We start from the raw sequence: 22,291 nt of genomic DNA on the forward strand, positions 1-22,291 counted from the left end.
TCTTTACACACAGGTAGATAATGCAAATTAATTTTTAAAAGGATCAGTAATTTCCTAAAACAGATGTTAGTCAAACAGGAAATGACATCATCTATAGCAACTGGGTCAACCCCGTCCGTTGTCTGAGCTCCAGAGCTCTCTTTTTAGTCACAGTTGCTGTCAGCAGTTTTGTGAAAAGGTCTGATGAGAAAACTCTTAGCATTGGCCCCATTTAGACGCCTCTTGGTGGTGAGATAAGATACTTTGTTAGAGTGGCTTTCAGATCTGTAAAGACAGCTTCATCTCTAGTGGCCGAAGTTTTGACTTTGCTGCACTGATGCAGTTGTGCACCCTGACTCCAGAGCTGGTGGCATTCACATCTACAACAGAGCACACATGTCTGTTTGAACTATAAATACAAAACCAAGGTGTGCTCTGGTTGGGGAGGTGAAGTGAATCGTAACTAAGAGAAGAGACGGCTGCAGTCACCTGGAGAGTGTAGTTAACGTTTGATGCAGACAGCAGTTTGACCAACTCAGCAGAGTGTTGGAAATGAACAGTGGCTGAAAAAGAAGAGATAATTAAAATGGATTCATCATGGCCTGACACAACAGCTACTCAGTCCATTACACCCCCACAGTTTGGAATTTAATGAAAATTAAAACCAAAATGTGCCCAGAGAAAAGAAACTCAGCAACATCTTACTTCATAATGTGTAACAGTAAATATTGTACCAACATTAAACCACATTTAACCAATCAATGCACGGAAAGCTGAAGGCAATTATTGTGCAAAAGTAAGGTTTTTGCACATAAAATCCATTTATAATCCTAATATTTCTTCAGACAGGAAGGAGTGTAGAGTATCTTAGTGTTTGCTTTGTCCCCCTTTTGCTTTAATGACAGCATGATCTCGAGCTGTGTGGGCTCCACAAAACCTGATGACCCATTTTATTCCAGCACGATCTGATCATGTTCCACAGAGCTTTTTCATGGTGTCACAGACTGCTTGGCTTTCTCAGTCTATTACCTAGCCCACCCCCAGTGGTTTTGGCCTTGTGCCCCCTCCTGAGAGGTGGTGTAGGAGCTGCCACTCGTCCTCTGGGACCACTACAGGACAGTCTTCTTTTGACAGGACTTTTGCTGATTGAAGTTTTGTGTTCTTTATCTAGAAAATGTCTGTATCTGTGATGAAGCTGCTTTTCTGTCTCTCAGGGAACTAAGCCTGATGTATTGATCTCCTGATGGTTTGGTCACGTTTGGTCGAACAGATCCAGTTTCTGCAAAGTGTTTCTAGAGTCTGATACACTGCTCCCTTTGGTCTTGCCACAACTTGACACCACAAAAGCTCCTCTTTGTTTAGAAATTATTTGACTACTGACACTTTGATTTAGTTCTGATGCCATTTTTTCCACCATCACAGTGCTACTTATTGAGCCAAGATTAGCTGAGGCACAGACTTATTTATAAGAGGTGAACACTGGCTGCACGTTGAGTTACCTGAACAAGCCTTTGATGAGTAGATTAATCCACCTGAGTGTCATCTGGATGCAAACTTGTTAAGGAAATCTGAGATTTTGTACAAAGGAGTTAAGTTGGTCAGTGTCCTAAATGTACTTAACTTTGATTACTGACTGGAATTAAGCAGAATCTTGAATATTTCTGCCATAACTTCCTGAGTTTTTAAATGTTTCTGGATCCTCAAACTTTCTGATTATTTCCATGTTTATGTGAAAATACCAGATTTTCAATGTGTTCTTGGACTTGTGGGTCTCACTGTAGATTAACTTTAAGATTTTTTTAATGACATGGGACAAAGACAAACATAAAATGTCAGAAAAATTCGATTTCAGGCCAGACTCAAGATCTGGCAATAAACCGTTTTATACATCCACATATACTCACCATCTGCTGTGCCATGGATAATAAGAAAGTTCAGTGGACTCGTTGCTGTGATGTTACTGAGCAGAGTGGAAATCTGTTGGAGTAAACAGTAAAATTATCCTCTTCACATAGAAGTTAACTCAAACTTTAGACTTTAGTGATCTCATGTTTATATTGAATGAACAAAAAATCAGGTTGGAAAAGGAAAATTAGGATCAGGTCCCAGAAGTAAATATTTATACAGTAACTCCTGTCAGATATGGTGTAGACATAATTAAGTAAGTGGTCATGTGGAATATCGTACATAACAAAAGACAGAAGTGAAATCAGAGGTTGTAGAAAGAACACAGTGGGCTCTATTTCTTTTTGGCATTTTCTTGACCTTAAAAGGAGTTTTTGGGTTTGTATGGCATTTTGTGACAAGTGCAGTACACACAGCACTAAGGTGGGAGGAGAGGTGCCGAATGAATTGTTGGTATTTTGTTCTGAATAGGGTCTGAACAGTGTCGGCTGAGGGCAGATGTCTCTGAACTGTTTGTGTTTCTGGTGCCGAGTTTCTCGGCTTCTATTGTTGATTCTTTCAAGTACAAACTGAAAAACTTACTGTAAATTTTTTTTTTTAAGGCACCATCAGTGTTGATTAAGGAAGAATGGAGGCGTCTCTATATGTTTATGTTATGATGTTAACATTTAACATTTCAACATAGTTTGTAAGAAACCGTCTGTTTTCCACCAAAAGCAAATCAAAGCTGTGAGTCTTTGGAACAGAAATTGTTTTATATTTTAGGAAGATGTTATTGCACAGAAATTTTCACACATCATGACTTGTCACAACAGAGAAAAAGCTATTTGGAAACTTAAGTTAAATGCAGCTATTGTTAACTTTTTAATTGATGTCAACACAACACAATTTTCAAAAATTAGTGTGAATTGACCTTGAATCTTAAGGTGGACGGGTTTATGCTGCTTAATATTTTATCAGGTTGAAACAAGTGTGAGATTTTCTTTATGTGGGAAAATCCTGATCAGCAGAGATTATTAATCCTACACATCAAGAAAGAAAATGCATCTGCTGTATGGTCTTGGGTGATGTTAAAAATTTAATACGTTCATACAGTCCAACCTGTATAACGCGATATACGATAGGTTAGGGTTAGGATATACAATATACAGTTTCAGTTGTTTGCTTTTTAATACATAATTACATTATTCTATTTTATGTTTCAGCTGTTTTTACTACATAATTATTTTACTCTATTTTATATTGTAGTTGTTTTCTTAAACACTACATAATTATATTATTCTATTTTATGTTTCAGGTATCAGTGATGCTCCCACTAAACAGCAGGAGTTTTATTTGTCAAGTGCCAAGGTACAGTGTACAGTAAGCAAAGCAGTGAAATGAGGTTTGGACTAGGCAGCAGGATAGACTGCAAAAATAAATAAATAAATATATATATATATATATATATATATATATATATATATATTCCTACTGCTGTATTATATAAATTACATGTAAATAGCTTTGACAAAGTTAAGTTATTTTATTGTGCAACAGCAAGCAACTTCATACAGCGGTCAATATGTGTTCATATCAGTGTGCTGCAAAATAAAACTGGGATTAGGAATGACATGATTGGACTCTCAATTTTTCCATAAACATAAACTCACCCAGCCACTCAGCCCCGTCCAGACAGTAATAACCTGTTATTGTCTGGTGGAGCTGCCCCACTGTGGCTGGCATAGCTGCTTCAGAGGGAAATGTGACAAGCTGAGAGGACAAATTCATCACCAGTCTCTCCAGCTGAAGATTTCACTTCACCCAGACTTTCTTGCACAGGCTGCCATGCTCCTCATTCATAACAACAGATGTGCTTGGAAACTCCCACACAGTTCAGGCTCAAGACTTTGTGGCTTGGTGTTGCACTTGCACAAATCAAACAGTATCCTGTATCTTATTTACATGAGATAAGACGCCCGTCAGACTGTCAATCAATTCCTCTGCACTGAAGCATTCACTGTACATTCATCACTGTAAATAAAAAAAATCATTTCTCATGTTCTGATTGGTCTCACTGATGTAGATAATGTGATATTTCTGAGTGAGGATGACAGTCGTGCAGCTGAAAATATTGGAACATTTAAAAACTGGACTAAATGTAGTTTAAAAGTGATCATTTGACTGCGGCTGCAGAGTCTGTGTGATGTTTTAACAGATTTACTGTATATAAATGTACTACATTGATCATTGATGCAAGATTTTTAAATGTAAAAGAATCTGAGTTTATAATCTTAGATCTATAAGCTTCTGTCTGTTCTGTTTCATTTACATCTTCATCTTGCAGCACGTCTCCATCAGGTCACAGCTGAATAAATATATTTAAACATTCAATCTAACAAACAGTAGATTCCAGCACAATATCCGTTACAGAAATAAAAATCCACTAAATAATTTGATCCATTGGACGGCGCTGAATAAAATGTAATAGTTGTCACTCACTGAGTCTTTTCTTAAGCTCAGTCATGACAACTTTTTATATAAATGCATGTGGTTAACTCAGAGTGAACATACTCAGAGGTGGTTGAACTGACTCAGATCAGCTGTCGTGGAACTGAAAACTTCAGGTCAGGGTTAGAGTCAGTGTTTGTTAAACCTACTTTCTGAAATAGAGCCCAGGAGCATAAAGTGGTCAAGTCTTAAACACTTTCAATTCAAACAGAGAGAGGAAGGAGCATGTATTCTAGCTGTGTGAACACGTCATGTTGGTATGATATAAAGACAATTTTCATTCCAAATGAGTCTGAGAAACCCTTAAAAACACCACTGACATCCAGCCGTACTTGGTATTTGTGATCCTCTTTCACTGCAGAGTCAAAGTATTTCTCAGTGAAGGCCGACCCTTTGTAAAGATGAAAATGAAAACAGTTAGTTGGGAGATATTGTGAGCAGGGGCAGCATTGCTGTTTTAATTCAGGCACCTGAAAACACTTCCAGTGCTTTTCAATATTACCTCTTTACTTAACATCAAACATTGTGACAAATAGAAAATGCCATTAATATACAGTTTATTAGCCGTCTTGGGTTTGTTTAACATTATGAATAAGTGGACCATGACTATTCTAGGACGTATCTTGAATCTGATAGTGAATATGTGCCATTGACGACCAAATCCTGAATAATTGGACATTCGGGAGATGCCACAACTCCAGATCATTGTAATATTGTGAGTCTGTATGATTCTTACCATAGAGTCTCCAGTTTGTTATAGGAGCCACAGCGATGCCACACTTGAACATGGAGCTGTGGGACAGGAGCAGGAGCGAGGACAGGAAGCCTCCATACGCCTGGAGAAAATCATCATCGCTGCTTTAAAGTGCTGCTTAAGAAACAGTTTAAATGTCGTATCTACTACTGGCTGTTGTGAGTTACCTTTCCATAAACTCCAACTCTGCTGCCGTCAATATACGGCAGCCTGATGAGATGCCTGAAAAAAAACAGAGTGAGTTATTTGAGCAGTTACTCTTTACTTACTTCACACTGACGAAGAAATCGTATGACTTTTATAGAACTAGTGTAAATAGAGATTTAATGTATAGAAACAGAAAAGAGTCAGCCAACACAGGGAGCTTCAGCCAATCAGATACTTGCAGGTGCACGTTCCTGATGGACCACTTTGTTACACAAATGCCATTTTTCTACAATTTACCAATGACTGCTGCAATGAAAGATGAGATAGTTATCTCCATGACGACTGTCCTGATGCTGTCTGTGGATATTACAAACAGTGTCCTGTGTTTCAGCACCTGATAAGTCTTTACATGTTATTCTGTTCCTCCACCTGGAGGCACCTTCATCAACCTTCATCAGCTTTCAGTCTGAAGCCCTGCTGGTGCAGCAGACAGACCCCATGACTGGTTGGTAAGTGTAATGTCATTACTGAAGTCTAAGTGTAATCCCTTATAGTGCTTGTGTCTGATAAACACTAAGTCAATTCTTACTTAGCTGCTAAGGTAAATAATAATACAAGTGATTGAAGAAATGATAATAGATAACAATAGAATACACTGCAAATTCACTCCCAGCAAGACTACACATGAAGAATAATGTGATCTAGAGTCTATTGTATTATTTAATAATAAATTATTGACCTAGTGTAAATAAGATAATGTGTTACATGACATAATGTGTTATAAGTATTGCATTACAAAGATGTTAGACAAGCACATCAGTCTCAGGACAGCATTATGGTTGATTGATGCTCAGTGTTAGGTAGACATGTGGATACAGATGCAGCCGTCTGTCCGTACTCTACGTTCAGTTCGTCCATGTTAGTGGATGTTTTCTGAAAATCTACAGATATGCACGAAACAGAGCAGCACCTGCAGGAATCGTTGGGCCAGTGTAGCCAACAGATCAGGTGAGACGTGACTATAGGACACGACAAAATGATTTAAAAATGCCAGAAATTTTTGAGGAGACTTCATGCAGTGTATTCATGGCCTCAGAGACCACTGCTGTCTACGACGCTGCCTTGGTACATGTGTGGGCAGTGATGGCTGCATCGTTTAAAAAGGTCGTACCTGTTTTCATGTGTAAGGGGAGCTTAAAGGAGCCCTTTGACTTTTTAAATAACAGATCAGCTGATTTAGCATGAATGAGACAAGGCCAAAAAAAAGATTAATGGATTTCATTACAAAAATATCAGTACTGGTCTTCACAGATATTTAAGATGGTGGAAACTACACTACTTACTCCAGAACTGAGATGTGGTCCTGGACATCAACAGTTCCCAGTCTCCGATGAATCTCGTGCAGGATCCTCTGGCCCTGGAAGCCGCTGCCTCGGCCGTCCAGATGAGCCACGATGACATTGTCTGAGCTGACGAGGACAGAGTCCCAGCTGAGAGAGAAGCGGTCGCTCACGGCCTGACCACCGGGGGCGCTGTCACTGTCAGAGAGCCAAGTAAGTCCATCAATATCACCGAAGAGGCTCGAAGACGATTTAAGACAATAACATGAACCTCTGAGCATTTCTTTACAGCTTTGTAATTAATTAAATGAACTTACTGTTTGTTTATATTCTAATCTCTCAAATTAAGTGAGATTTTTAGAATATAATTCTGTAGAAATTCTGTACAAAGAATGATTAAAAAATGCTTCTCCAAATAGAAAATATGTGTGAAAATGAAATTACATACAGGACCAATAAAAGTGGGTACGCCTTTGTTTCATCCAGATCTACTGGGACAACCAACTCTAGACGAAGTCCTGCAACACAAGTCAACAAGAGATATCATGAATTGACACATTTGTCAAAAGTCATTTGTCCTCATGTCCAGAGGTGCACCATTAGGAGAGGCGACCCTGGGGCCCTCAATGGGAAAAGGGGCACCTGATGGCCCCTCACATTGGCACATTTTGCAATGAGATCTATAAACCTTTTTAAACCCCCCATAAAGACACTGGAGGGCACTGCTGCTGCCCCTGAACCCCTCTATCTGGGGTTCCTGCTGATGTGTGCTGTAGCTAGCATCTACCATTAGTCTGCATGTAAGTTGTCTGGGGGTGGGATTCTGTCATGGTTCTGTGATGGACTTCTTTGCAAGGAGCCCCTCAGGGTCTAGGATCACCACTGCTCAAGACTAACCTTCACTGTCCACACGATTCTAACTCACAGCTTAACACTCAGAGTGAAATTTAATGGTGAAGATGAGGTCAAGACAATGACTTCATCAGTCTTGAAAAAAAGACGAGAGAGGTGATGCAGCTAATTGCTTTTCTTGAGTCATTAGTTTGAAGAGTTTAACTTCACTTAAGGTTTAACATCTCTTTAAATTTCATCTTTATCACAGTAGAAAGGCAAAGACAGCTGGACTCAAATGTTCAGGAGTCACCCAGTACTTCTTACTGCTTGGAGGTTTTTTTTTTTTTTTAAACCTATGTGGGTGATTCTCGGTGAGAGGTGATGTGAGAGTAGTTGAGATGAGGAGGCGGTCGTGGGATCACTGTTGGAGGTGTTGACGGGTGTGAACCAGCAGGGCATGTCAGGACAGCGCCATCAGTCCAGGACAAGTGAGAACATCACTTGAAAATGAAGCTTTTTGAATGAGTGCTAAAATGTCACACTACGCTGCCAAGTCTAGTTGTCTTTGACTACGACTGTATGTGCACTATGACCTGTGAATGATTATGAATTTGACAGATTCCAGGAAAATCCTTCAAAATAAACCTGAAATAAACACAGTGGCTCGTGAAATATAAACCTATGATTCCATTTGCGTTTAGCTTTTGTTGACAGGGCCCCCATCTGCCTGTGCGCCTACACAAAAGGCCTCAAACACATATCGCATTGTCTCTAATGGTGAATACAGATTAGAGAAAGGAAGCCATATGGTGAGCCATCCACTCTAATTAAAACAATATACGACTGCATTTCTGATTCCACGGCTGTTTCATAATCACCCGTAAAAGCTCTGCACCTGTTCACTTAGTGTTTATCCTGAATTTACATATCTGACAGTCAGATTTTGACTTTCCAGTTCATGGGCACATACAGTATGATGCTAGATACTATCATGACTATCAGTGTGTTCACATGCACACAAGTAACCAGGTTACAGTTTGGATTAATTGAAAGGTTACACAGTTGAAATTTAACCTAAAGTCGGTTCCTCAACCTCCTGATTACGACTCTGTAAGTGTAATATGTGCATTTAAAAAAAATAAAGTTTGGTTGTTGAAAATATGGTGATAGTTGAAGTTATGATGACATAGACAACACTTAAGGACAGAGTAGAGATGAACAAATCATCACCACGAACCACAATAAAACATTCCTTACATAGTCAGACATGACTGCGGTGTCATACCGAGGTTGTTGATTTGTAGAGTTCGTCTTTCCCGCTTGGGTATCGTCCTGTTCATCAGTGCCTGTTTTAATACTGTGTTCTTTTCAATACTCTTGTGGTCTGTTAGAAGACATAAGAAAAAAAGAATCACTTTAGTTCAAAACGATCTCAAACATATGTGTACATTTCTTTGAAATTTTGCCAAAGCAAGGTCAAACTTGACGTGTTATGATGAGAGAGGATTAGTCAGTATGTCTTAATCAGCGAGAGGAATGGTAGTGGAGCAAAATGATCGTTCATCTACTGCAGAGTCCCCTGACGCTGCTGAGTGCCTCTGATGTAAACATTTCAGAGACTTAACGCCTTAATCTTAATTACATCCTCATGTCCGTTTTTTACAGGATTGAGTAAACATCAGTTGATGAATGTTGTCGTAATAACTTAATTTTACTGACTTCATCTCCAAACATGAGTTGATCGATTTAATGCACTTTTCAGAGACTGAAGGAACCTCCACCCAAACATAATGAAAAAAACATATCTGATGCAATTGAGTGAAAGATTCTGAATAGTAAATTGGTTGAAGTTTGCCAGTATTGGAGTACTTACTGTTCATATCATTCAGTTTGTGAAGAGTAGACTGGGGGATCCCAGGACCTGGGGAAGAATAGTTTGGTCAGGAAAAGCAACTTTATCACATATTTTATTCTCTGGGCTAAGTGTTTTAATATTTGTCTGACTGTAGGTGTCTGGATGCTTTTCAGAGATTGTGAGAAATGTCCTGTTTCAGCAAAGATGGAGGATGGAGGGCTATATGCCACCACAGCCAAAATCCCAGTAAAGCTATTCTCATTTACATGTTGTTCTGTTTGTGCTGTCAGACAGTGAAACAAGTTTGAAATCAGGACTGAAACGTAAAGACTACAGCATGTTAACCAGCAGTCACTTCCCAGCCATTTACAAACTGCTGCTCTGCTGCTGATTTTGTAGCCACAACTTCGTCTGACAAAACACCAAACACATCGGTTAAAGACAAAGACGGTTGTGATTTTTGCTTTATTATAAAATTATCACTCAGAGGTAACTCTGCTGCTCAAAAATGAAGCCAACACTGAAGTCTGAAAAACTGCAGTTCCTCTAATGACCACTAGAGTCTGGTGTCAGCAGTGAGTCAGTCCCCATGGGCTCTCATGTGTCCAACTTTACAGCAGAAATAAACATGTTTACAGCCTGGTACAAAAAATGGTTTGGGTCTCTAGAGCTAATTTCCTCCTTCATGACAACTGTACAGGGGGGATTTTTATATAACTCACCTGTTTACATTTTGTTAAGGCTTAAAGTTATGCATAATTTAGGGTGTGGTCACTTTGAGTGACAGGTGGGTGAACATATACTTGCTCAGTCTCAGCTCCTCACAAGCCCCACCTCTTTGTCCATTTCTGGATTACCCCGGAGTTAGCCAGAGTCAGGCACTGCCAAGTTGGCGACGCCGGAGCAGCTCACTCTGAGCTTCAAAACTGCTCTTTAGAAACCTGTGGGTGACGTCACGGAGGCTACATCCATTTTATTTACAGGCTGTGATAGACAGGTGTGTTTGCAAGGGAAAACCTGACTTCATACTCACAGAACAGTAATGATGACTCTCTTCTAGGGTTTGTCCAAAAAGTCCCCAGATTTGTCACTACGTGCTTTTTAAAAAAAACCTGTTGCTCAAGGTTTCTAAAACAATTGGTAACTGTAGCTACAAAGGTGCTAAGTTGGCAACACTGCTTGTTTACGCCAAATCATTTTGAAAGAGCAACTAACCAACCAGTCATCCAGCGACAGAGCCGTTAATGGGGCTGACCCCACTGTTGCAGGCCAGACAAAAACAGAAATGTGAGACAGGCTGAGAAAGCCACTGAACACAGTGTCAAAGTGATCACATCTTTTACCTCTGCAGTTGAGAAGAACATGTTGGAAGTTAGGGCTGAGGATAGCGTCATAATAGGTGCACTTAGACTGAAGGAGGGAGCAGGTGAGGCATTCTTTCTGAAATGGATCCACAGTTGAGACCCTGTTTGAGGAGAGCAACAAAGACGTCAGCGGGCAACAGAAGCTGAGTTCAGAGGATTCGCAGTGTTTGAGATGCAGTCAATGTGTTTCTAGCCTGAAAACAGAAGACAAAATAGAATAAAAATATTCCAAAGAAAAAGTAGAATTAATAATTAATCAACGCTATAGCAAACTATAATACTGAAAATACTGAGGACATTTATATATATTTTTTTGGGGGGTCTTTTATGATATAGTTTTTTATTCTGTAAAATAACACTTATTTGTTTTGTTTGAAAGTGATACCACTCTCATGATTCGTGGAAACAGGGGAAACAGTTAGCATGTCTGAAGGTCACCTCTAAAGCTCAGCAGAGGAAGTCCATCGATTTAACACCTCAACATCTACAGTTTACAGGTCCTGAGGCGCGGGACTGAATGTTCTGAAAAAAGGTGTATAAAAGCTTTTGTGGCTCCAGAGAAAGCTGCATGTAGTCCAATAGAATGTCTCACTTCTGTGAGGAACATTTGAAAATGAAAAATATCTGGGTTTGTAAACAAAGAAGTAACAGACCTCTGTACCTGCTCATTATCATGCTATTAGCATAACACACCCAAATATCCAACATATACTCTATGTGTTGTTGGTTAGAGGTGCATCATGGGTAATATAGGCACCAGGCTATGACAAGGAAGAAAAATCTGTGGAAAAAGGGATTTAATGCGCTGCCTATTTCATCTACGTCAGAGCGCCCCTGAACTTTAACTGGCACAGTTAGAGTCTTATCATCACTGTGAAGGTACCAGACCACCAGCAGAGACTCACTCCACTTGGCCAAGAACCACAGCTAGTTTTCACCCTTTTGTAGGGATTGAGCAAATGAGCTTTAATGTGTTACTTAGGTTGTGAGCTTTAAAGGTGGGTTTTGTTACCGCTGGAGAGAGCCAGTATAACTGGTTCCCCCGTTTACAGTCTTTATTCTATGTTAAGTTAAGCTAACTAGTATTTTTAGTTTTATTTATTTTTGCACAATTTAAAATACACAGAAAATGACAAAGATAGAAAATAGCATGGGCTTATTTAAAAACCTCCACCTAAGTAACTAGTAAAACACAATTATAAAAATATGAAATGAACATACAAGAAAATAACGATGCTACATAAAAATGATGATAAAAATACTCAAAATATACACGATAAACAGTAATAATAACAATAATATTAAAATAAGATCAGTACATGTGAGAATGTGATGTGTATGAGTTGAACTCCACAAGCAACAGTAATCACAAACGTTGATATGAGCAAAACAAAACATTAATACATGGACAGTAATACATGGGAAAACAGTTATAAAACCATTTAAGTCTAAAAAGTTAAATGGTCTTTTAAGCATCTTTTGTAACATTGTATAGAGGAACGGTTCTTTGCCAAATGGAAAAAGTCATTCCATAATTTGATACCTCTAAATCGTATGAAACTTGACCTCTGCAAGTGAGAAATTTAAGAGGATGATGATCAGAAGATTGATGAGTTGAATAAAAATGAACCTGTTAGTTGGCTTTAAAATAAATCTTGAAATGCAGCCTTGTCTTGGCACTAAAGCAAATGAGGGTAATAAATAAAATAAGGGTCTTCACTTCTTTATTGAACTGAAATCTATGTGGTACCTGTAGAATTGCCGCTGTGTTGAGCCTTCCTCTGTGCTTAGGAAATAACTGAAAAAGAAAAAGTTAACCTGTTATAACCAAGTTCTCATTGTTTTATTTATCATACTGTATGGTAACTAACTCCTGCTTACACCGAGTTGGTGGTCTCATCATAGGCCAGAATCTGAGAGACTTCCCAGCTTCCTGAGGTCAGGTGGCGGAGGTTGACCTCTTGACCCTCAGACTGAGAAGCACAGGGAAGAGTACAACACAACAGAGAACAGACGTCGTGTTAACATGACCTCACATGCCCTGCGCGGTCCTACAGGGGTGCACTAGTGTTGAGTTTCGTACCTAGCCCTGACTTTGAATCTTAAACTTTTGTTCCACTTATTATCTCTACAGAAACTGAATTAATCTGGCACAGAACCCAGAGCCTCCAGTGGATCAACTGTCTAACACTCTGCTTAATTTATTCAAGTGAACGTGTTCTTAATTTTCTGGTGTTTCAGGAAATAGAGTTAGGATGTAATTTAAAATGATGAGACTTCAAAAATGGAATCACATAAGCAGGATGAATAATTGGAAAGCCCTTACTGTAGGCAGAACAGATAAGGGAACAAAAAGAACAGACGTACACACACACACACACACACACACACACACACACAAGAAGTTTAAAACAGTGAAAGCACCTAACTGAATCTGTTCATTTTATTAAAAGTTTGTAATAGTTTTACTTGGTTGGAGATCATGGTGATATGGTTGAATGTCCCGCAGCCACCGTGTTTTAAGGGCATAGTGATGAAGAGTGTTGTGCAATCTTTGGAAAATACTGGCGCCTCGTTCTGGGAAAGGAGACAAAAAAGAAACATTTTGTACATTTTCAGACATTAAATTCTTAAACTCTTGCTGCCATGTGTGGTTGGACTTATTTCTACTACAAAACCTGTTACTTATTAATACGCCTGGGTGTTTTACTCTGCCTTCATCACAGCACTGATATCAGATTGGGATTACGGTTGTTTCTTGCTTTGGTTCAGTATAGCAGACAGCAGTAGCCATGTTGCTAACACTACCACTAGCAGCCAGAGACAAATGATCTGTTGTCTGTTTGATCATCTAAACAAATCATATTGATGTGACAGCGGAGCCAACTTTAGAGCTCCCATACTTCACTCTTCTTCTGTGTTTTATTTGTAGTGTTGATATTCATAACAAAATATATTTGTGGTTTTAAGAACCAAAAACCATCTTAGTGTAGCTGAATCCAGAGCTGTTTTCTGATTGATCCAATAAAAATATAGCAAATTTCAGGTCAACACTCAGAGAAACCAAATTCTGCAAGGCTGAGCTTGTGGCATGTCTGAGGGTGGTGACTGCTTTGTTGTGACATCACAAAGCTCCAGAAGTCCTGACGGCTGGTTTTAAGGGTCAGTTTCTGAATACAGGCTGTGTGCATTTCTCTGTGGACTGAGGCTTTGATACTTTCACAGTATTAATATAGAACCTAGACCTGCTTTATAATCACAAACACATGGACATCTACCTTTAGACTGGATGGATCCCTTAATACCTCCTAGAAACACTGAGGAGAAAGTTGTCTACTGACACTTTAATCAAAAATATCTGCAGCAAGAGGAGTGTAAACACCAAATGGCAAAAGCAGTAAAGCTGGCCAGACTCTGACATTTTCATTGATCTTGTATGTTATGTAACTCACACTTGATCTTAGGGGAAGATTTAATGCTATATTGTGTTTTTCATTCTATGTTTCACAGCGTTCATTGTGTATTTATTTAGCTTTTTGTCCTCTGAAGAAAGAAGTAATTCACAAATCTATTTCATGGTTAAGAATCAAAAAACATGGTTTTCAAATCATATGTTTGTAAAACCAACCAGGGCTAAAATTGGTCCAAATCTGTACAGTGTCAGCCTGACTTCACTTGGAGCAGCAGATTGGTGAATATGCAAACCGCTATAGTAGGCCTACATTTTTATTTGAGATTCATCTATTATTTTGTTTCCAGCACTACAGAAAATTATCAGTTTCCCCTAAAAAAGTAAAGTGGCCCATCAGAGATAATGAAGCTCTTCTGGAGTCGCTCACCTGGCGATCAAGCCACTTCTCTGATGTCATCACATGTTTCTGAATGGAACAGATCACAAGTCAGTCCATAAAACCTCTGTATGTTTATTGGAGATTTTAGAAGATTAAAGCATTGTCAACGTAAAGCTTCTCACCTTTGTGCAATCACCTGTGGTGACATCACACAGTGAGAGAATCGACATGTTTTGAGCGCGATTCACCCAACGCACGCTCAGCCTCTCCTCCGCCACCCACTTCACCATGGTGATGTAGTACTCACTGTTAAAACACAGATGGAAAATCGTGAGGGAACAACAATAAGATCTTAATGTTATTAGTAATGAGAAGTTGTATAAAATGTACCTCTTTTCAAAACTGTCAGGAGGTCTGAGCTCAGTTGTGAGGGAGCTGCCGTCTAGAGTGACGACATGGAGTCTGACAGTGGGATTGATCTGACCCATCTACAGAAAAAACAACAGAAATATATCATTGCATTCACAGGTCTTATCAAATTGGATGTAACATCCACAATGCACCGCCACGCACTATAGCAATAACAATCAGCACTGAGCGATGCGCTGCACTTGTTTTCTATTTTTATCTCCTGTCATAGTGAACAATGCCAGACGGACTTTAACAAAGAATAAAATGAGAATAAAAAACAAGTACAGAGAACGAACTGTGTTGCGGTACAGTGTGCAGAACCTGGGGCAAGGCAGTTGCTTTACTTTGCTTAAGCCTCCTTCAAAAATAGAGCTCATTAGTCCACATGACAGGGAAGCTCTCAGAGATCCAGACCGACCTGCCACACTGATGACAGTATCTGCTCTGCCCTAATCCTCACTTATTTTTATTGGTTATTATTTGTGTCTTCTCCAGTCCTTCACTCTCTGCTGTTTTAGACGTTTAATTAGGTTACTTCTTTAATAACTGTGTTCAGTTCCACTGATGATATTTACCTCATATTACATGACAGGTAAGTAATATGATGGATGAAACACATGTGAAACTTGCTACTAATGTGAAATGGGCTATAAGTCAGTAATTATTATTTTCCTGCTCTCTAATACAGTAACGCTATGAACATATAGTATATCTAGTAATTGGTAAAGTTGTTTGGTTTTTTAAAGTTATTTTTATGGGCATATTTGTGCCTTTATTGGAAAGGACAGTGACGACAGGAAAGTGCAGGGATGGAGAGCAGGGGAATGACTCCCAGGAGGACTCACTGCTCAGGGCATTTGTCCATGTGTCCATATGCCCCTACCACTCGGCTCACTCGGCTGGTTGGAGGTTTTGATGAACACAGTGACTAAAAGCCCAAAAGTACATTAAGTCTAGTTGAATAAAAATCATAAGTTTCCCAAAAAAAATACTGAGGTAAAGTACAGATACTTGAAAAATATACTTAAGTACAGTGTTCAAGTAAATGTACTTTGCTACCTTCAACCAACCCTTTTGCACTTTGTGCTGCTGCACCTGCATGAAGTGAAATAGCAGGTGAGTGTGGAGACACCAACACGCGCTGCTTTACACTTGTTGTTGCACTTGTGAAATGAAAACAGGGCCCTAAGTCTCTTTATTTGCAAATATCTATACAATGTGTAGCCGGCTTAAAAAAATCCAGAATGCGGCAGCAGTCTGTTTGCCTCTCTGAATGTCATCCTGACAATAACTGTGTATTTTCTCAAGCGCAGACACGCGATACCCACACAGCATACTCTCCAGGGCGAGCTCCTTTCTGTGGATTGCACCACACAAGTGTATCCCCGGCGACTGAAGCAGACATACGACTGTCAAAGTGTTTTACAGCATCAGTGTTCTCACAGACAAAAGGAAGGAGAAGGAAATTCAATCTCTGCTTCATTTAGTCCCATAAGATACCACACTGACCTCATTCGCAGATAGAACATCAGAATCATTGTGTATGTGTGTGTGTGTGTATGTGTGTGTGTATACAGTTTTTACACACTGTGTGGGTAAGCCTAAGATCGAGCACAGTGCTTCATTAATTAGAAGTCTTCCTGTGAATCCCCCCTCCCCCATTTGTGTGTATGAGGAGCAAATGAGATTGCCCTCTACCTTATGACCCTCATCCCACCACTTTTCCACAACCTATCTCCCATCTAAGAGTCATTTGATACGCTAAACATCCACATCAAGGGATGGGAGGCGTGTTAACGTGCCTTTATAAAGCGTATCCCGATCCTCTGCCCCACCCCCCGGATCCACAGATCCCTAAACCTCCCCTCTTCAAAGGGAGCGAGTCAGCGTTAACATGAATTAAACAAGAAAAGGATTCACTAACCTTCATGGATAAACTAAAGCAGAGAGCTCGCAGCTGTATTATTCATAGCACTGGCTTGATACAGTGAAGCTGCAGAACAGGGAGCTACATGGCTTGTAGTCCTGTCAGGTTGTACAGTATCAGGTAAGCTAAAGGATGTTGGGAGCAGTGGGAGTTCAGCTGGATCTAATTATTTCTGGTGCTGCTCCGCTGATCAGAGGAGGCTCGGGCTGACTGCTACGAGTACCTTTGGGTAAGGGTACTCCTTCCCTCTGGGGTAGAGAGACCCTGTGAAGCGAGGCAGGAGCATTTCAGGGACCAGGGAGTCGTTGATAGTGAGGTAGGCCAGTCTGGATCCGTCAGGTGACCACCAGTGGGCGGCCTGGGTGTGCAGCACCTCCTCTGGAAAACCAAGAGAGGTCAAATGAAGAAATGTGAGTCAGGAGAGTGGAGCTTGTTAATTGTTAATTATAGATTAAGGAGATGGTCATGCAGGTTTTGTCAAGCCTTATTTTTACTAGCAAAATACATTAGAGAGAGCTGATTGGACGACACCCCCAGTCCTGATAGTTAACAGTCTATATCTGACAGAACAGGAAAACACCCAAGATCGATTTTTAAATTCTTTTACTTGTTTTTAAAGCACTTTGTGATATGTACATACTGTAAGTCTCACATTCTATGACCCAGTATTAAGTCTGTTAACTGTTCCAGTGCAAGACTGCAACCTATTATCTATAGACTTACAGTTGAGGTCTGTAGATAATATGGAAATAATAATTCTGCTTTCTGTCACATATCATGGTCCAGGGTCTTCAGAGGCTTGTAAATCTTCATTCCTCTTTCAGATATTACGTTGCTCATTCAGGTTAATTAAGGCCGTCTGCAGCCTGAGAGAAAGACTGCTGGCGTCTTCCAGGCTGAAAAAAGTCCAACCATCTCAAAACATCAGTATCTGCCTCTGCAGGTTCATCATCTTTATTTTTATTTGCGGTTAGTTTCTCTGAACAGTATTTTGGTTGGGTTTGTGCATTGATAATGCAACAATTTACAGAGCATTTACAGCTAAATTTCCTCTAAGTCCATTATAGTTGGAAGGGTTTTTTTTCTCCTATACTTGTAAAACACAGGAAAACTCACTGACCACATAAATTCTCATCACTTCAGCCTCTTTCAGGCTCTGACTTCATTGTGATTTTTTTATATACATAAAATTTTTATATCAAAAATGAAATTGCAGCTTCTCCAGCTAGAGGAGCACCAGGCAGTGTTTGAACAGCTGCTGTGTGGTGGCCTCGCTCTTACCCTCATACAGCCAGTCTGCGATGCCATTGAAGATGATCCCCTCCTGTCCAGAGGACGTGAGTCTCCACGAGCTGCTCTGAACATCTGTTTGGTAGTAAATGTTGTTTTCAAATATATAGATCTGTGGGACAAGAGAAAATATAGAAAACTGTGTTATATAACTGTGAGAACTGTAGTCTGTGTCACTTACTCATGTAGACACATAGCGTACAGGAGGTAAGGAAAGATGCTTTGGAGCGCAACGGTGCAGGATGATATCAGCTTGTTCTCATGTTTTCACTTGGTGAAAACATGGGGGGGGGTCTGACCCCCACTGATTAAGACTTTGAGGTAAAAACAACAGTGTGCAGGAGCTGAAACACATATATATCTTTCTTATTTGTAAATTCCACATGTTCATGCCTGGGACAATCTTGTAATATGATTTCAGACACCCCTAAAGTGGACCATACCATTTCTTAACCTTGATGTTAGGCCAGTAGCACACATGCGCCCATGTTATTGGGTCAGAGGAGACACACTGGGACGCGGGCAGCTCCCAGCAAAAACTGACCGAGAAAAGACCTGATGATGTCATACTGACATCATACCAGCAACATTACACAAAAAGAAAACCTTTCACTATAGTTGTCTACGACTGAATCTGAAAATGTCACAGACATGAAAAAAAATCAAAATATATTTTTTTACAACTTCAGCAGCTGCATGTGAAGACAATGACATTTTAATGACATTTTCTGTCAAAAATAAATCAGAATTAATTCAAAATGAAGAGAAATCCAACATTCAAGTTTCCTGCTGACTCGATGTAAACAGACAGAGCAGTGGACACGCATCAGGTGTGCCCCCGGTGTAAGGCGATAGACCATATCTTCACCAAATTGAAAAAGACTCGGTGATATGATCACAGGGAGAGAACACGCTCATTGATAAAAACGTATGTCTCGTGATAACACAAATATAGAGGGAGAGCTCAGGAGTAATGAATATGTTGTCATCAGCACCGTGACACATTCCTGCAGGGCTTCTGGGAGAACAGGTTCCTCCGGGGGCAGGTATAAATACTGAGGAAACCAGATAAAGATGCTATCAAATGGTTAATTACTTTCCTTGACTGCACTGTAGAAAATAAATAATGGACTGATTATTCAGAGCATAATACTCTGCACGGTGGAGACATTACTCACACAGAGAGCTTTGGTCACCCAACATGATGTCTTCCAGCAACAGCTCGATTACTCTGACTGTTGTTGGCTGCTCTTCAAAATAACTGTTTAGTTTAATGGGAGTGTGTCTTTCCTTCCAAGCCAGAGAGAGGCTTCGAGCAGCCTTTACCTCAGAGCAGAGACGATGAGGGTGAGAATGAAATTAATTGAATATAAAACATTACATAAGACGTCAAATTAAACATTGATTTTCACCTTTCTGCAGTCAGCAAGGCGTCTTCATTTTAAATGAAGAGAATATAAAGTAAATCCAGGCTGCAACTACATTGATTTTCAGTGTGGATGGATCAGCTGATGACTCGATCAATTAAAAATAGCTGAAAACTGTAAAGAATGCACGTTCAGAGTTTGTTTTTTTTTTTACTATGAGAATTAGCTTGTTTAACCAACAGCCTGAAACCCAAAGATATGTTAATTAAAATGATATAAAACAGACAAATGCAGCTAATCACCACATTTTATAAGATTAAACGAGAGCATCTTTCTTTTTTCTGCTTGAAAAAAATGACTTAAATGATTAATTAAAACTGCTGATCAATTTTCTGTTGATTAGCTAATTGATGATTTGATTTTTTTTTTCTCTCTACAGCAGTTTTTTTGACTCATCTTCATCAAATACTTTCCTGAATCACAGAAGTAAAACACAGTTATGAAATATATGGCAAAATAACCCTCAAAGAGCCTCCAGACAATGTTCAGTAAAGTCTTATATCTCTGCTCTGTATCTAATCACGCTTCATATTAGCAGAGCATTTCCTCTGATTAATTTCTGCATTATTATTCATGCATCCAGAGGCAGGATTTTATCACAGAGTGAATATGTTTAACCCAGTGCTGCGGAGAAACCATAACATTCACTGAGACAAGGAGGATTATGGGCCAGTATGAACTGTGCTTACTGCATGATGCATGATTAAAATGTGGTTTTCATTGGTGGGATTGCCAACAGACTTTTTGACTTGTTTTTAATAATTAAGGAAAAATGTTTGAAAAAAAAAAACTCATCTCATTTCATAAAAATGACCTTTTATTTCAGGACTGAATTATCCTCTTCTGTAATATTTGGTGAGTAATGGAAGATTCCTCTGAACCCTTTGCAGTTATTAGACTGAGTCACTTTTATTCGACCCTGGAAACTACTCACCAGCTGCTGACCCTGAACACCCCATGAGGCGAACTGGAGGACAGAGTCCAACACCTCTGGAGGATTCAGCTCCCGGACCTCTCTGATGTAAGGACAATTGAAAAAAAACATATTACACATGAACCATTATACACCAGACCAGCAGGTGTTTTAGATCTCAGACCAGGTAGAGTAACTGTTGAGTAACTTCTGTTTTATTCTCTTTGTGGTTGATTCTAATTTTTTAGATGTTTTCAAAGCCATCTTGCCCTTAAACGGAGGGATAATAGGACCAAAAAATCAGCATAACTTCTAAAAATGTGATTTTAAAAGAGTGTAAAACTTCTCCTTAATTTGGGTTTAAACAGAATACGAAAGCATTTTTGGCCTCATGCTGTATGTAATTGATCTTGGTAATGAACATTATGACCATAAAATGAACAAGGAGTAATTTTCCAGGTGTACTGCATGTCGTTTCTCACCTCGTGTACAGGTTGTAGATCAGGTACGATGCTAAGAAAGAGTGCTGGTAGACCTGCAAGCCGACAAGAAAAACGAGTGTATGAACAGACCTGATTATTAATGAAGCTCCTAATTATCATTAGTGGATCATTAATGGGGAAAAATGGGGAATAATTTAGATAATCATGACAAATAGATTCATCACAAGTCTTTTATTTAAAGGAAAAAGTAATATTCTCAACACAGTATTAGTCTTTGTTATGTTTTGTGATGTTCCTCACACACCTGCTTGCTTGTGTACTTTTACTTTAGTGAGTCATTTCCTGCTTTTCCCAGTTTGCCTTTTTGAAGCTTGTGCAGAATGATGTTGCCTGAATTCAGTTGGACAGCAGCAATAACACAGCATGGATCTCCATTTTAGAGGAAGAAGGAGTGAAGTGAGAACAATGCTTTGCTGTGCTCTGCTGTTCAAATTAGAAAAATCTACATAAAAGCAGTGAGACTGCTGATTTTCACACAGTGCAGCTGACAAACCTGCAAGACCTCTAATCAGAGAATAATATCCCAATAAATAAAACCAAAATACAAAAAGAGATTTTATAAAGAGTGTTTCTGCTTTTCATTTTTTTAATATTTGTCTCAATTTCACTCCCTGTAATGAATCACGTGCCTCAGCTATAGATAGACGTGCCATATACAGTATTAGGATAATGCAGGCTAAAGGATAATCAGCAGTGCTGTGATTTGGCAGGTGAGTGATAAAGTGAGTCGAGCTACACACATACTGTTTATGATAAATCTTGCCAGTATGTCATGTATTGTGGCCTCAGAAAGTATTACGACCCTTTAACTTTTTCAAGGAGTTTATCAATTTTTGTCTCATCAGACTAGAGAATCTTTTTCCTTTAAAGGATCATTCAGTCATTTTGAGAAATGTGGTCAGTTGCTGTCTCCTAATATACATTTTGTACATGTTCAGGTAGTGGGGGAGATTGGTCTAAAATATCCTTAGCCTAGCTGTGCAAAAAGACCGGATCAGCGAACAGAGGTAAAATCTGCCTCCCAGGATCTCTACACTGGTATTTTTCATGGCTGGTAGGTTGGAAACTAAATCTATTAACTATGTGCTGCATTCAACTTCTGGTTACCTGTATACAGCTGATTTATGCTCTTGTTTTTTTCTTCATATAAAAATCCAAAAATTGTTACAAACATCCAAATTGTGCCTGAATCAATTTTGATGAATGATTTATATTTTAAGCAAAAGTAATAATATTTAATATAATAGTATTTTAACAGTATATGTATAGTATATTATATGTATAATTTCACATCTTAGATTAATCTTTTGCAATTAACTGCAAATAAGTGCATTTAGTATCATTTATAAATTTAATTTTTC

At 39.2% G+C, this 22,291-nt stretch overlaps 1 protein-coding gene across 2 annotated transcripts in view; it reads right to left on the reverse strand.

Annotated features, from left to right (window-relative positions):
- LOC139614957 (inactive dipeptidyl peptidase 10-like) overlaps window positions 1-22,291 on the reverse strand; it is a 42,339-nt gene that overhangs the window by 2,587 nt on the left and 17,461 nt on the right. For both annotated transcript variants that reach the window (XM_071472656.1, XM_071472655.1), the window contains 20 exons: window positions 20,910-20,962; window positions 20,449-20,530; window positions 18,079-18,199; window positions 17,021-17,175; window positions 14,850-14,947; window positions 14,642-14,765; window positions 14,508-14,546; window positions 13,138-13,245; window positions 12,550-12,641; window positions 12,419-12,466; window positions 10,648-10,769; window positions 9,323-9,370; window positions 8,735-8,833; window positions 7,064-7,133; window positions 6,619-6,813; window positions 5,296-5,350; window positions 5,111-5,210; window positions 4,707-4,765; window positions 1,884-1,956; window positions 469-542 (listed from right to left, as the gene is read on the reverse strand). In XM_071472656.1, the coding sequence (XP_071328757.1) occupies window positions 469-542; window positions 1,884-1,956; window positions 4,707-4,765; window positions 5,111-5,210; window positions 5,296-5,350; window positions 6,619-6,813; window positions 7,064-7,133; window positions 8,735-8,833; window positions 9,323-9,370; window positions 10,648-10,769; window positions 12,419-12,466; window positions 12,550-12,641; window positions 13,138-13,245; window positions 14,508-14,546; window positions 14,642-14,765; window positions 14,850-14,947; window positions 17,021-17,175; window positions 18,079-18,199; window positions 20,449-20,530; window positions 20,910-20,962 (1,815 nt within the window). The remainder of the gene's footprint in view (window positions 1-468; window positions 543-1,883; window positions 1,957-4,706; window positions 4,766-5,110; window positions 5,211-5,295; window positions 5,351-6,618; window positions 6,814-7,063; window positions 7,134-8,734; window positions 8,834-9,322; window positions 9,371-10,647; window positions 10,770-12,418; window positions 12,467-12,549; window positions 12,642-13,137; window positions 13,246-14,507; window positions 14,547-14,641; window positions 14,766-14,849; window positions 14,948-17,020; window positions 17,176-18,078; window positions 18,200-20,448; window positions 20,531-20,909; window positions 20,963-22,291) is intronic.

The sequence above is a fragment of the Trachinotus anak genome, unplaced genomic scaffold (genome assembly GCF_046630095.1).
Source record: "Trachinotus anak isolate AG129_WGS33_773 ecotype Australia unplaced genomic scaffold, CSIRO_AGI_Tana_v1 ptg000039l, whole genome shotgun sequence".
Taxonomy (NCBI): Eukaryota; Metazoa; Chordata; class Actinopteri; order Carangiformes; family Carangidae; genus Trachinotus; species Trachinotus anak.